This window comes from Rhinichthys klamathensis, unplaced genomic scaffold (assembly GCF_029890125.1).
Source record: "Rhinichthys klamathensis goyatoka isolate OS25496 unplaced genomic scaffold, OSU_Roscu_1.1 h1tg000060l_1, whole genome shotgun sequence".
Lineage (NCBI taxonomy): Eukaryota > Metazoa > Chordata > Actinopteri > Cypriniformes > Leuciscidae > Rhinichthys > Rhinichthys klamathensis.
In genome coordinates, this window is record NW_026606605.1 from 2,278,490 (window position 1) to 2,290,699 (window position 12,210).

Consider the following 12,210-nt stretch of genomic DNA (forward strand, 5'->3'; position numbering starts at 1 on the left):
TAATAGAGAACACATTTAAGCGAATGCTAATGGGCAGAATATAGCATCTGTTGCTGAATTTATACTGAGACTTCCTGAAAGTCTTCCTGTCTGTGAGAGCGTATTGCTGAATCAAATGCCTGTCATAAGGCTTTTGAATTAGTCATGTCACCATAATAATGACATTATCATTATCAAAGTCAGCAGATGGGTTTGCTCGGAGCTCTGGCGCATGCATGATAATATAGTCTGCTGTGTTTTACGCCCAAGCAGCAATATCTGTCTCACGCTTATTAACGCAAAATAATCTCCATTTATGAGGAGATGGATAACTGAGAAGCAAACATGCTCTATGATGTCTTGTAATATTGCGGTTTTGCCTGATTTACATACAGTAGCGAAACAGTAATTCACAATTTTACTCAAACCCATGTTCACTTTTGCCCTCTTTTACATTTCGAAAATCTCATATTTAAGATTTTTCTTTTTTCTTTAAATACTAATGGTCATAGTAGTCAATTAAATAATTCAACAAAACAGACACAAGAACGAAAAATAAGGTTTATGTCAATGTTTGTGTACAATCTTAGTTGACAGAGTACAATAGCTTAAGACTTAAGAGAGCAGGATCAATTCTTACACTGAATCTGTGGTATTTTATATATATTTTTCCAGCGCAATATAGCCAACACATTGTAATCGTTTCAACCAAAGGTCTTGGTGATAAAAATTGGTTGTGCCTTTGCATATTTGACCTTGAGGTCACTATAAGCTCCAGGTTTCATGACCAAACCCACAACGTAATTCTTGAGGATTAAAGAGTCATTCAAAATTGCAGTAACTGGTGGTCATTTTTTGGTCTAATAGCATGATAAAAAGAAAAACATTTCTTTAGGTTTGTTTTCTACGAAGCCCTGCACATGATATCCGGGAAAAAATATGCATATCGTGGTCAAATTAATTAGTTTCCACAATTTACTAAAAAGAGAGAACAAATTCACATGATTCACGTGAAGGAAATTGTGACTTTTTTTTCATAATTGTAAGTTTATAACTTGCAATTCTGACTATATTTCTCACAATTGTGAGATATAAACTCAAAATTGTGAGAAATAAATAATAAGTCCCACACTTCTGACTTAATTTCTCACAGTTGCAATTGTGAATTATAAACTCTGAATTGTGAGATGTGGACAATTCTAAAAATTGTGTGGAAAAAAAAGTCGCAATTACCTTTCTTTTTTTTTTTATTCCGTGTCTTCTAGTTATATTCTAAACTGAGAGTGACTAACAGTTTTGAATTGTGAAGAAAGTGGCCTGTATCTGTTCAGCCAACTTAAAAGAATCAGATTTTGAACACATAGACAAGAGTGGTTCTTTACATCTTAAAATACTTAAAAGTAATATTTAAACAACCTTAATCTCAATGGAATGCAGAGAACTGTCTTAAATCTAATCTAGGGAATTTTTTTAGAATAAATTATTGGTCCTAAAAAACCTTCTTCTTCCCCCATTCTGGTGTTCCTCCATCCCTCTATTCCTTTAGCAGGATGTATGGAGTGCTGCCTTAGTGTGTGATGATCCCCAAAGGTACGGAAAAACACAAAACATAAGACTCATCCTAATATCACTACATTAGACATTTGAGATAGTTATATTATGATGCTGAGCGCGTGTGTGCTTGTGAAGTGTGTCTTTGGATACTGAGTCCTGAGAGCGTCTGAGACCTGTGGCTGTCTGTTATTTGAGGTCCAGTCAAGGAGTGTAACAAGCCGGTTTCCACCAATAAGACGATATTTGCCATATACACAAATTTGAGTCCTACTAGTCACCAAAAGGAACCAAACCTTTAGTGGAGATGTGTATTTGGACAGAGGGGGGCAGTGGACACCACTGTGTATGCATGTGGTGTGAAGAGATATTCAGAAGGCACTGGGGTTTGGTCAGTTTGGTGGAAATCAGACTCTAACAAACCCTCACAAGACCTGACGGACTGTGGTTTAAATCATACAGTGAGGCGCATAGAGAGCCCTCTGCAGATCTCCAGATCTCTACTTGCGCCGGCCGTGATGATGATGATGGTTGTGCATGTCTTCCATGGTGACTCTGCCCCACACGCCGATCACAAACGTCTCAATCTCGCACTCGTTTACACCACGAGCGATGCGGAAGTAGCCGTCCTCGCCCCAGTTCTTCCCCCATGAATTTGCTCCAATCTGTGGTTAAAAATGGGTAAAAGCTGCTGTTGAACTGAAAATAAAACTTCACATCAGCATATCAGATGGATGTCAGTTCTCACCCAGTATTTGTGTGTCCTCCCATTGTAGTCGCTCTCCTCTCCCCATCTGTAAAAAAGTGCAATAAAAATCAATGTGCTATTGGGCATTCACTAAACATTAGTATTCAAATCAACTGTCTAAGAATGGGAATCAATTTTTTGGAGAAAGGGAAGAGAAAGTGCAGATTTATCTGATTTTAAATATATTTTTACCGCAAAACAAGTGAAAAAACTGATTTTAGCAGTTAGGGAATATTTCAACTCTATAAAAATATAATATAATAATATTTGGTAACACTTTACTTGAAGGGGTGTGCATAAGACTAACATGACACCTTCATAATCATGACATGACACATGTTATGAATATGAAGGAAGTTTTATGCATGTTTATGACAACTGTCATTAAGTGTCATTTGCTCAATTATGACATTTTTAATGCAAATATGACATTGTTTGAGATGTCTTTGTTATGACACCTTGACATAAACAAATACATCATAACCTGTCAGTGTCTTTGTCATGACAACTTGACATTACTAAGACAACACAACCTGTTATAAACATGACATAGCAGATTAATTATCAAACTTAAGAAACCACTTAGCTTTATTGGTTAACATTACATTAAACTGTCAGGTGGTTGGTTTTGACATTGGCTGTCGTGAAGCCATTATAACTTTTTAATGACAAATTTAATGTGTACCACTGTAGTTGAGGTCACGAAAAATATTCATGACACAGTTATAATGGCCTTATGACAGCCAATGTCAATACCAACCACATGACAGTTTAACTTAATTTAATGTCAAGTTGTCATGACAAAGACACTGACAGGTTATGATGTTAGGGTTTATGTCAAGATGTCATAACAAAGACATCTTAAACAATGTCATATTTGCATTCAAAATGTCATTATTGAGCGAAAGACACTTAATGACAGTTGTCATAAACATGCATAAACCCTACTTCATATTCATGACATAAGTCATGTCATGGTTATGAAGGTGTCCTGTCAGTCTTATGCACACCCCTTCAAGTAAAGTGTTACCTATAAATCTAACAATATATATAGTGAAGTTATGTTAATTTAAGGATGCTTTTACTGGAAAACAAGGTGAGAATATTTTAGCAGCGAGGAATAATCACATCTGAGAGCTTTCAACTTGAAACAAAAAACATAAAAAAATTACAAAATTCTTCGAAAACCAAAATACATCCAGCACACGGTGCTGTGGACATGTTCTCCTGATGAGGTGAATTGTGTCCACTTCACAGAGGAAGGACGTGAGCATCAGGAAGCAGCACACACACACACACACACACCCTTACATCTCCTCAAGTCAACAACAACCCGATGGGCTGAACCTTCACCATGCCAAGAACTTCCTCTTGCTTCTCCGCTGACCCTTCAGGATCCTTTCATCTGAGTTGAGAATATTCAGCTCATGCATCAAGGGGCCTTTATTTGTACATGTGGGAAGTCTGGAATAAATAGTTTAGTCCTCATCTATTCTAAGGGAAGTTTTCCATCAGACCCGGGAACATATCATTCTGTTCCAAAATAATTCTTATCTGCCTTCCATGCCCACAGAGGGGAATCGGCATTCAGTACACTCAGACAACAAACAAAATCACCTAAAAAAGCAAAGTGCCCTCATACAACAGACATGGGAGAGTTGAAGGGCCAGAACCAATGACTGTGTTTGATGCAGCTCGGACCTCTATACGCTCTTATGTCACCATGTGTTCTGTCCTTGGCTTTGGACAATAACAGACATACCACTGCTTCTGACCTGTGCTGGGTTTAGGCCTCTCTGTCTGCATTGAACAATGCCATTTCCATTACACTGGACATCAATGAGCTTTCCACAAACTTTCCCAGGCCCCGGGCTTAGCCGAACGCACCACGGTGGGATTTCCCCGTAAAAACACTGCCGCCGTCCCCCGTATGTTAACTCCGCAGGCCTATACAGCGTCCTCTGAACGTCTAGAGCAGCGCGAGAAGCGCAGCGTCAGCGAGTGACAGGAGGCCGGGAGAAAAGCCGGGGTTCAGACAGACTCGCCGTCAGCAGTGAAGCGTGTCACACTCACAGACACCAGCGGCAGGTCAGACCAGGTTACCAGAGACGTACCTGGAGAACATGACCTGACCCTCGGGAACTGCACTATCAGTCTGGTGGGAAAGACCAAGAGCACATTCATGCACATCAAGAGGCACATTTGTCGGAGAAATGCTTCTTTTCTGAAGACTGCATTTAAATCAAATCAATACAAAATAAATGATTATTATTATTCGCCCTCATGACAAACTTGTCATGACAAAGTAAAATGAATGTTACTCTGATGTGAATGTTGAATGAACATGTTCTTCAACCAGTTGCATCCTTCAAGAGTAAATGATTGGTAATGGTAATTGACGAGAAAGCTGTTTTCGTGGACTCTGTTGAGGAGAGGCTAGTTGAGAATCACTGCGCAGTGCTATTAGGGTGTGTTACGTAGGAATGTGCAAAACCAGACAAAGGTTTGAGGTGCGAGTGTCTGGCGGTGGGACTGGAATAGGCCAGTTATCCAGGTGTTTTGTCTGCTAGCAACAAAGAAAAACATGTCTGAAAGGCCTTGATGTCTCTCTAAAATAGTTTGTCTCAAATATTTTCAAAGTCCCTTCAAGGCAAGTCAGTTCAGGGCCATGATGGTGAAGAATGTGGAAAGTAGATAGTATTAAACAATATGCCAATGGGGTTAGAAACAAATATATTGTCACGGTGTGGGTTTGGGATTTTATTCCTTCTTGTTGTCTGTCATGTGTTGCCCTGTCTTTTCATGTTCAGCTGTTCCCCGTTAGGTTTATTAGTCTCCCCAGGTGTCTCTTATTAACCACGCCTCCCTTGTTATCTTGTTTAGCTTGTTTGTCTGTGTATTTAAACCCCTGTGTTCCAGTTGTTTGCTGTCGGTTGTTGTTTAATGTTGCTTGTAGTCCGAGTTCTGAGTTTACCCTGGATTACCTGCTTGTTGGTTTATTAAAGTGCTTGCATTTGGATTCACTCTCTGCTTCATTCCTGCCTACATCGTAACATATACACTACCGTTCAAAAGTTTGGGGTCAGTGAGAATTTTATTTTTATTTTTTGGAGGAAAGAAATCAATACTTAATTTGATCGAAAGTGACAGTAAAGACATTTATAATGTTACAAAAGATTCTATTTCAAACAAATGCTGTTCTTTTGAACTTCCTATTCATCAAATAATCCTAAAAAAAAAAAAAAAAACTGTACAACTGACAGACCAACAACTGTTTCAACATTGATAATAATAATAAATGTTTCTTGAGCATCAAATCCTCATATTATACTGATTTGTGAAGGATCATTTGACACTGAAGACACTGACACTGGTGATGCTGAAAATTCAGCTTTGATCACAGGAATAAATTACACTTTACTATATATTCACACAGAAAACAGCTGATTTACACTGGAATAATATTTAATACTATAACTGATTTTTGTTGTATTTTTAATCAAATAAGCGCAGCCATGGTTAGCAGAAGAGAATTCTTTTAAAAGTATTTAAAATCGTACCGACCCCAAACTTTTGAACGGTAGTGTATATATATGCTATTTATTTTTCTTACCCCATTGTTTTATCTCTTTTAGCATAAATCAGATGAAGAAAAATGAGTTGAATTCAAGATACATTTAAAAAAAAAAAAAGTCTTAATATTTTACTTTTTTAGCTTCTTATGTAAATTTAACTTAATTTAAGGATGTTATACTGGAATATTTACTCCTGAGAACTTTCAACTCGCACCCAAAAAGAAATCACGGTAAAAATCTGCTCAGTGTATAATGTATAAATATATAAATATGTGTCTTTAGCTGCAATCATGCTAAAAATAGTATTAATTGTTAAATTGTTTCTTAATTTTTTTCCCATGAAGCAACTGAAAGCAGTATCAGAAAATAATAACCGCTAAAAAAACATTTTTTTTTTATACGCTGCCAAAAATGAATTCCTCTTGCTTCCATTAGATATGAAAAGTTACACAATGCAGGGACTTACCCTGTTATCCTGACAGAGTGTGTTGCATGTTTGCGGTACTGTGACGGTCTGTGATAATTGACATCTGTATGTCTGTAAATTCCACTCTTGTACACAAAGAAATCCTCGTGGACCTCCATGATGGCTAGAAAGGGGGAAAACAAACATAACACAAACCCATTATGCACAGTTTTTATTCATACAAGGCAAATTACAGTAGTACAGACCTTCATACGTCATTGAATCAATATTTAAAAGCTGATCCTTCATTCTTATCACTCACTGTCAGGAAACACTATGGTTCCTTTCAAAAGCCCAATTATGTAATATTCCACATGCTCACCCAAACATCTTGTTCCCTAGCAGATAAAAGTGAGATCAAAGTTGCTCCTGCTAATTGTATAGGAGTTCAAAAGAGCTCAACTTCATATGGCATAAAGGACAATTGCTTAAACTCAGAGGGCCTGGGACAAAACTTGTATGGGTGGGTACCTGCCGCAACCCTCTCGAGGACGACCCTGGTGGCGTGAGAAGTAAAACCAGTAAAGCTCAATGTTCTGGAAGACACTGCATTATGGGAACTACCTGCACCTCCTTACACTTTGGGTTTTTCCAGACATTACTAGGAGATCCTCAGCAGTAAACAGAGCCTAATGATCACACACACACACACTCCTGCACATGAAGATCTTTTCATCTCCTGTTTCTCAATATAAGCCAGAGGTTAGGCAGAATTTTTACCAAGATTAGAAGCGAAATCTGGCGTAAATCCAGGGTTCCCTCCTGTCTGGAACAATACAACAGAACACTGGCACGGGATCATGGAACAGCTCTAACTACACAAGAACACACACACACACCCTTGTCATATTACCCTAGGGGACTTTTCTAAGAATTCACTGCATATATGATGAGTTTAGGCCTTTTGTCCGAACTAAGCGCTCTCTGGGCGTCTACAACATCCATGGTGACTAATACGACATAGATTGATCGTTCGTTGCTGACTGCTTTAACAGTTATTAGGCATGAGCTTTTTACTATTCTTATCCTCTGGCTCACAGTATTGGACAAGCACACACACAGACACACACTTCTGGAGAAATCCATACCTTGCACGGGGCCATTATCCATAATCTCTTTCATAATCTCATTCTCCTGTGAGTGAAAAAGCAGAATCAACATGTCAAGTGAGTTCAGTTAGTGAGAATAATGCTGCATACTGTATAAACTGACAGTGAATAATGTTTTAAATATGAGCAGTATTAAGATGCTTGGGTAAAACATCTTAATGCACATAATAAACAGTCATCCTTTCACATATTATTACGATGAATTGTTTAACTGTTCACCACATTCCTTTGTCACATCTGTGAAAGATATACAATCCAAAACACGCCTGGAGACATGTATATATAATGAAAACTATGCATAAAGAGAGACAAATGTGTGGTAAGATATAGCTCAGGGAGAGAACACTCTCAACCATGACATGACTGCTAATGTAATGCCTCTCCAGACAGTTGTGAATTATTCTTCCCTTTGGCTTTGACACAGATACTGGGTGCGAGTGAAAAACCAGTAAATCACGGATGCTTTAACCATTGGTATTATGCAGGCAGACGTCTGTGTGTTTAATTGAGAGTGTAATGTCAGAACATGTTAGATGTCATAAAACTTGTTTTCCTTGTTTTAAAGAGGACCTATTATGCTTTTTTACATAGTCAACTTTCTTTAGAGTGTGATGTTGCAGTTTGAGCATGAAAAAGCTCTGCAAAGTCACTCAAAGGCAGTTATTCTCTATATCAGTGTCACTGTTTCTAAACTCCCTGAAAGTTTGTAGTCTTGAGTTTTCTTCCGGGAACAAACACGTCACAATATTCCTCATTTAAATAATTCCCGTCCATATGCAGAATAAAGCGGCGGGGACTGGTTGATTTAGTTAGTAGTGCACTGTAAAAAGTGATTGTGATTTTAACGGTAAAAGACTGTAAAAATGCTACAGTGAAAAACTGTTAATTGGTTAACAGAAAGTTTCCTTACTATATGCGGTAAATAACTGTGATAGATCTAACAGTACATTTAATGTAATTTTACTGTAAACTACCGTTAAATTTACAGTTTTTGAAAGTGAAAAAGAACAACTCATTGTATAATTTAAATTTTACAGTGAAAAACCGTAAATTGAATGAAATACGGTTTATTACTGTAAATTTTAAGTTAAGTCTGTAAAACCAATAACGTTTGTACCATATTTTTGACGGTAAAGTTCTGGCAACCACAGCTGCCGGTATTTTACCGTAAAAATGGCATTTTATTTTTTACAGTGTGTGTTGAAATTCGTGGTTAAGGTAAGGAACGGGACATTTCCCAAACACGCTCGAAGGGGTTGACCAATCACAACACACTAATCCAGCTGACCAATCAGAGCACATTGTGCTTTTCAGAAGGAGGGGCTTCATAGAGACAGGAACTAAATAGAGCGTTACTGACGGACTGGGAAAAGAGGAGCTGCAACAATGAAAATATGAGCAAAACAATGTGTTTTGAACATTCAAACATGGAAGCCTATTCTAGTAGACCCTAACAACAAAATCAACTTTGTAAAAGGGCATAATAGGTCCTCTTTAAAATAAAAATGATTACAGTATTATGTAAGATAATAAGACTATTGTCATTTCTGCAGTGTAGTGTCTTGATTCCAGGGGTCAGGTGACTTACATTGGAGGACAGTCTGTATGGAGGGGTCGACTGATAGACATCATTGTGGTAGGTGTGGCTGTTGGGACAGTGCGCTGTGGCCTGCCTCTTCCCCCGGCCCACCGCTCGAGTTTGCATCATACAGCGAGCCACTTCATCGGGGGTTTGCTGGGCCGCAGAGAAGGGGTAACACTCCTCAGTCACTACCCTGACAGAAACACACACACAGATACTTAATGGGTTTCATAAAGATTGCCTGGCATCAAATAATATGAATAGTTTTTTTTAGAGCAATTCAAGTTAGTAATAAGTTTGTGAAATGAAAATATAACATTCAATATACTGCCACTTTTTGTAATAATGAAATGTTTAATTCTTCATTTAGGGGCTTTTGTCAGCCAATATTGATATATGCAATTTTCTGACTTATTCATCAGCATTAAGCTGATTACAATACAGTAATAGTCTTATTTCTTATATACTATAGTCTTATGTTCACCAAGGCTATATTTATTTGATAACAAATAAACATAATTAATTCCTGTGATCAAAGCTGAATTTTCAGCATCATTACTCCAGTCTTCAGTGTCACATGATCCTTCAGAAATCATTCTAATATGATGATTTGCTGCTCAACAAATATTTCTTATAATTATCGCTGTTGAAAACACCAGAATATGTCAAAGTTAAAGTATTATTTGTCAAATGCACACCATTTGATTTGTAAGATGAACTGCTTAGGTTGGATGTAGTGTGTAAAACATGCAGTGAATTACCCTCTTCTCCTCAGGTACCACCAGGCCCCGTCGATACGCCCCCCGGCGCACCCGTCCTGATGACGCTTGTCACAGGAGATCAGATTCTGAGGCGAGAGCTGAGGGGTCATGTGACCCATTGACTGAATCGAGATCCGGTCTGATGCAACAGCTAGGAGTGAATCACATATGAGTGACAGGACAGATGAACTGCATTAGAGGTTTATATAACATACACACAACACTGGACTCTGCAGTGTTCTTCTGCTGTGGTCTGTGTGTCATGATTTCTCTGACTCACCTGCAGTTGAGAAAGCCCAGGATGCATTGCAGTTTCCCTGGTCCAATGGCTCATGGATTTTCCCTGGCCATTTTGTCACTGCATTGAAGTTACTTGGCAGATGATCGTTTCCATTCATATTCATCTGCAGAACATAAAGCAAGATTGAATGTTTTTTTTTTCCCTTCACATAAAGTAATGGTACAATTTGGCACAGAATAACACAGAATAAAGATTTCCATAAATTCATCCATGGTGTGATTATGAGTGATTTTGGTGGCATAATATAATTATTTCCATATGTGTTCTCTTTCACAAGGCCAGTGGATGGATGAGGCTGTCTGAGTCTCCAAAGTCCAAGGTTTACAGGAGCAAAATACTACTGAGCCTTTGTGTGGTTATATAACGATGATTTGTTAATTTTGTGGGTTTTTGGAATTATCCCAATGGAAATTCTAGGAAATAACTTTCTTCTCTGTTCCATCAATAATAAAAAAGTCAAAGTAAACATCCCGGTAATATCCTTTATCATTACAAAGGCTCACTTTATACCCGGTTTTAATATCTGTCTCAGGTGATTCGATAACAAGTGGTCAGCGGACACACATTACCATTTCCATAAGGTATTTACATTTATTTACACACAATTAACATTGTGAAATATTATTAAAATTTTAAATTACTGTTTTCCATTTTAAAATATTACATTTTTTTTTTATTTAATCCTGATATCAAAGGTGAATTTTCAGCATCATTACTCCAGTCTTAAGTGTCACATGATCCTTCAGAAATCATGCGGATACGGTGATTTGCTGCTCAAGAAACATTTCTGATTGTTATCAATGTCATATTTTTTTGTGGAAACTGTAATAATTTTTTTTTCCAGGATTCTTTGATGAATAGAAAGTTCCTTTATTTGAAAAAATAAATCTTTTGTGACATTATAAAAGTCTTTACTGTCACTTTTGGTCAATTTAATGCATGCTTGCTGAATATCAAGCGTAGCATCAGTTCTGGCAGGTCAGGTTAGTCAACGCATCAGCTGATCCATATCTACCTATCGCCTATCACTGTATACATATATAAGCTCCTTCAGGATTATTAGCGTTTCTCAGGAGCCGCTTCCCTCCTCCCTCCCCAGCTCCTCCTCTCCTCAGTCAGGATTTGGCATTGATTCCCCCTGAATCAGACTAAAATCCTCTAATTATGTTGTACAAAAAATGATATCAGCAATACATTCATGTTGATTCTGTTCTGTTTACCATACCGCCAATCCTAACTGTATGCTAACTGTCAATCGTATTTGACGATAGTGGTCCTAGGTATTTATAAAATCGTACTGACCCCAAACTTTTGAACGGTAAATACCACTTATGACCACTTATGATCATACTTCATCGAAGGGAGGGTCTCTGAATTTATGACTTTATGCATTTATTACATCTAGTCAGTGTATTGATGTAGATCAAGTACAAATAAAAAGCTGAGAAAAGTCACTGTTCCTCCCAAATGTATTGGACCCTGTTTACACCTGTGATTAGCCATCCACTTATGACCGAACTGACCAAAACTGATGTTAATACCAGGAGGGAACATATAACCCTAAACTTAACTTTACCTCTGTAATGCAGAGACATATTCATGCTTGTCTTACATCTCCCAAATCTATAAGACCCCAGAATTCTTGTGTCATAGTTTGCATCCCAAGGATTATGAATGTCCTGGATGAGGAATGCATTAGCACTTGTGTGCCTCTCCCTCTTTGGTAAGGCACAGCAGCTTGTTGCCGTCCTCCTACATTCCAGCCTGTGATATCGTCATGATTCTCCCTGACAACTAGCAGATATGATCCCTGGAATGCAGATGCTTGTCAAGTGACCGCCTCTGCAGTGGTGAATTGTGGTGGTTAAAGGGCCCCTGAAGGGCCACGTCTCGCAGCAACACTTGACCCGATGGGGAACGTGAGCAATCCCACCGAGCAAAGACAATACACCAATGAGAAAGTAAAGTGTGTGCGGCACTCAGCCCACTCATTAGTGTGCGTGCCGAGTGGGTTTTAGGCAGATAGAGGCTTCATAAATGGCCCAGGCTCGACAGGTGGAGACGTGTTGGAGAATGTGGGATGGAGAGTAAAGAGAAAAGGGGAAGTGGAGGAAGATATGGGTATGGCTCCTATTTGG

General features: G+C 38.3%; 1 protein-coding gene across 1 annotated transcript in view; it reads right to left on the reverse strand.

Moving 5' to 3' along the window:
- Nucleotides 1-1,200: 1,200 nt before the first annotated feature.
- Nucleotides 1,201-12,210, reverse strand: part of tinagl1 (tubulointerstitial nephritis antigen-like 1) — a 33,157-nt gene continuing 22,147 nt past the window's right edge. The window contains exons 6-12 of the mRNA XM_056249650.1: nucleotides 10,052-10,175; nucleotides 9,772-9,922; nucleotides 9,017-9,203; nucleotides 7,408-7,453; nucleotides 6,320-6,443; nucleotides 2,279-2,324; nucleotides 1,201-2,195 (exon numbers count right to left, since the gene is read on the reverse strand). Coding sequence (XP_056105625.1) covers nucleotides 2,031-2,195; nucleotides 2,279-2,324; nucleotides 6,320-6,443; nucleotides 7,408-7,453; nucleotides 9,017-9,203; nucleotides 9,772-9,922; nucleotides 10,052-10,175 — 843 coding nt within the window. The 3' untranslated portion in view covers nucleotides 1,201-2,030. The remainder of the gene's footprint in view (nucleotides 2,196-2,278; nucleotides 2,325-6,319; nucleotides 6,444-7,407; nucleotides 7,454-9,016; nucleotides 9,204-9,771; nucleotides 9,923-10,051; nucleotides 10,176-12,210) is intronic.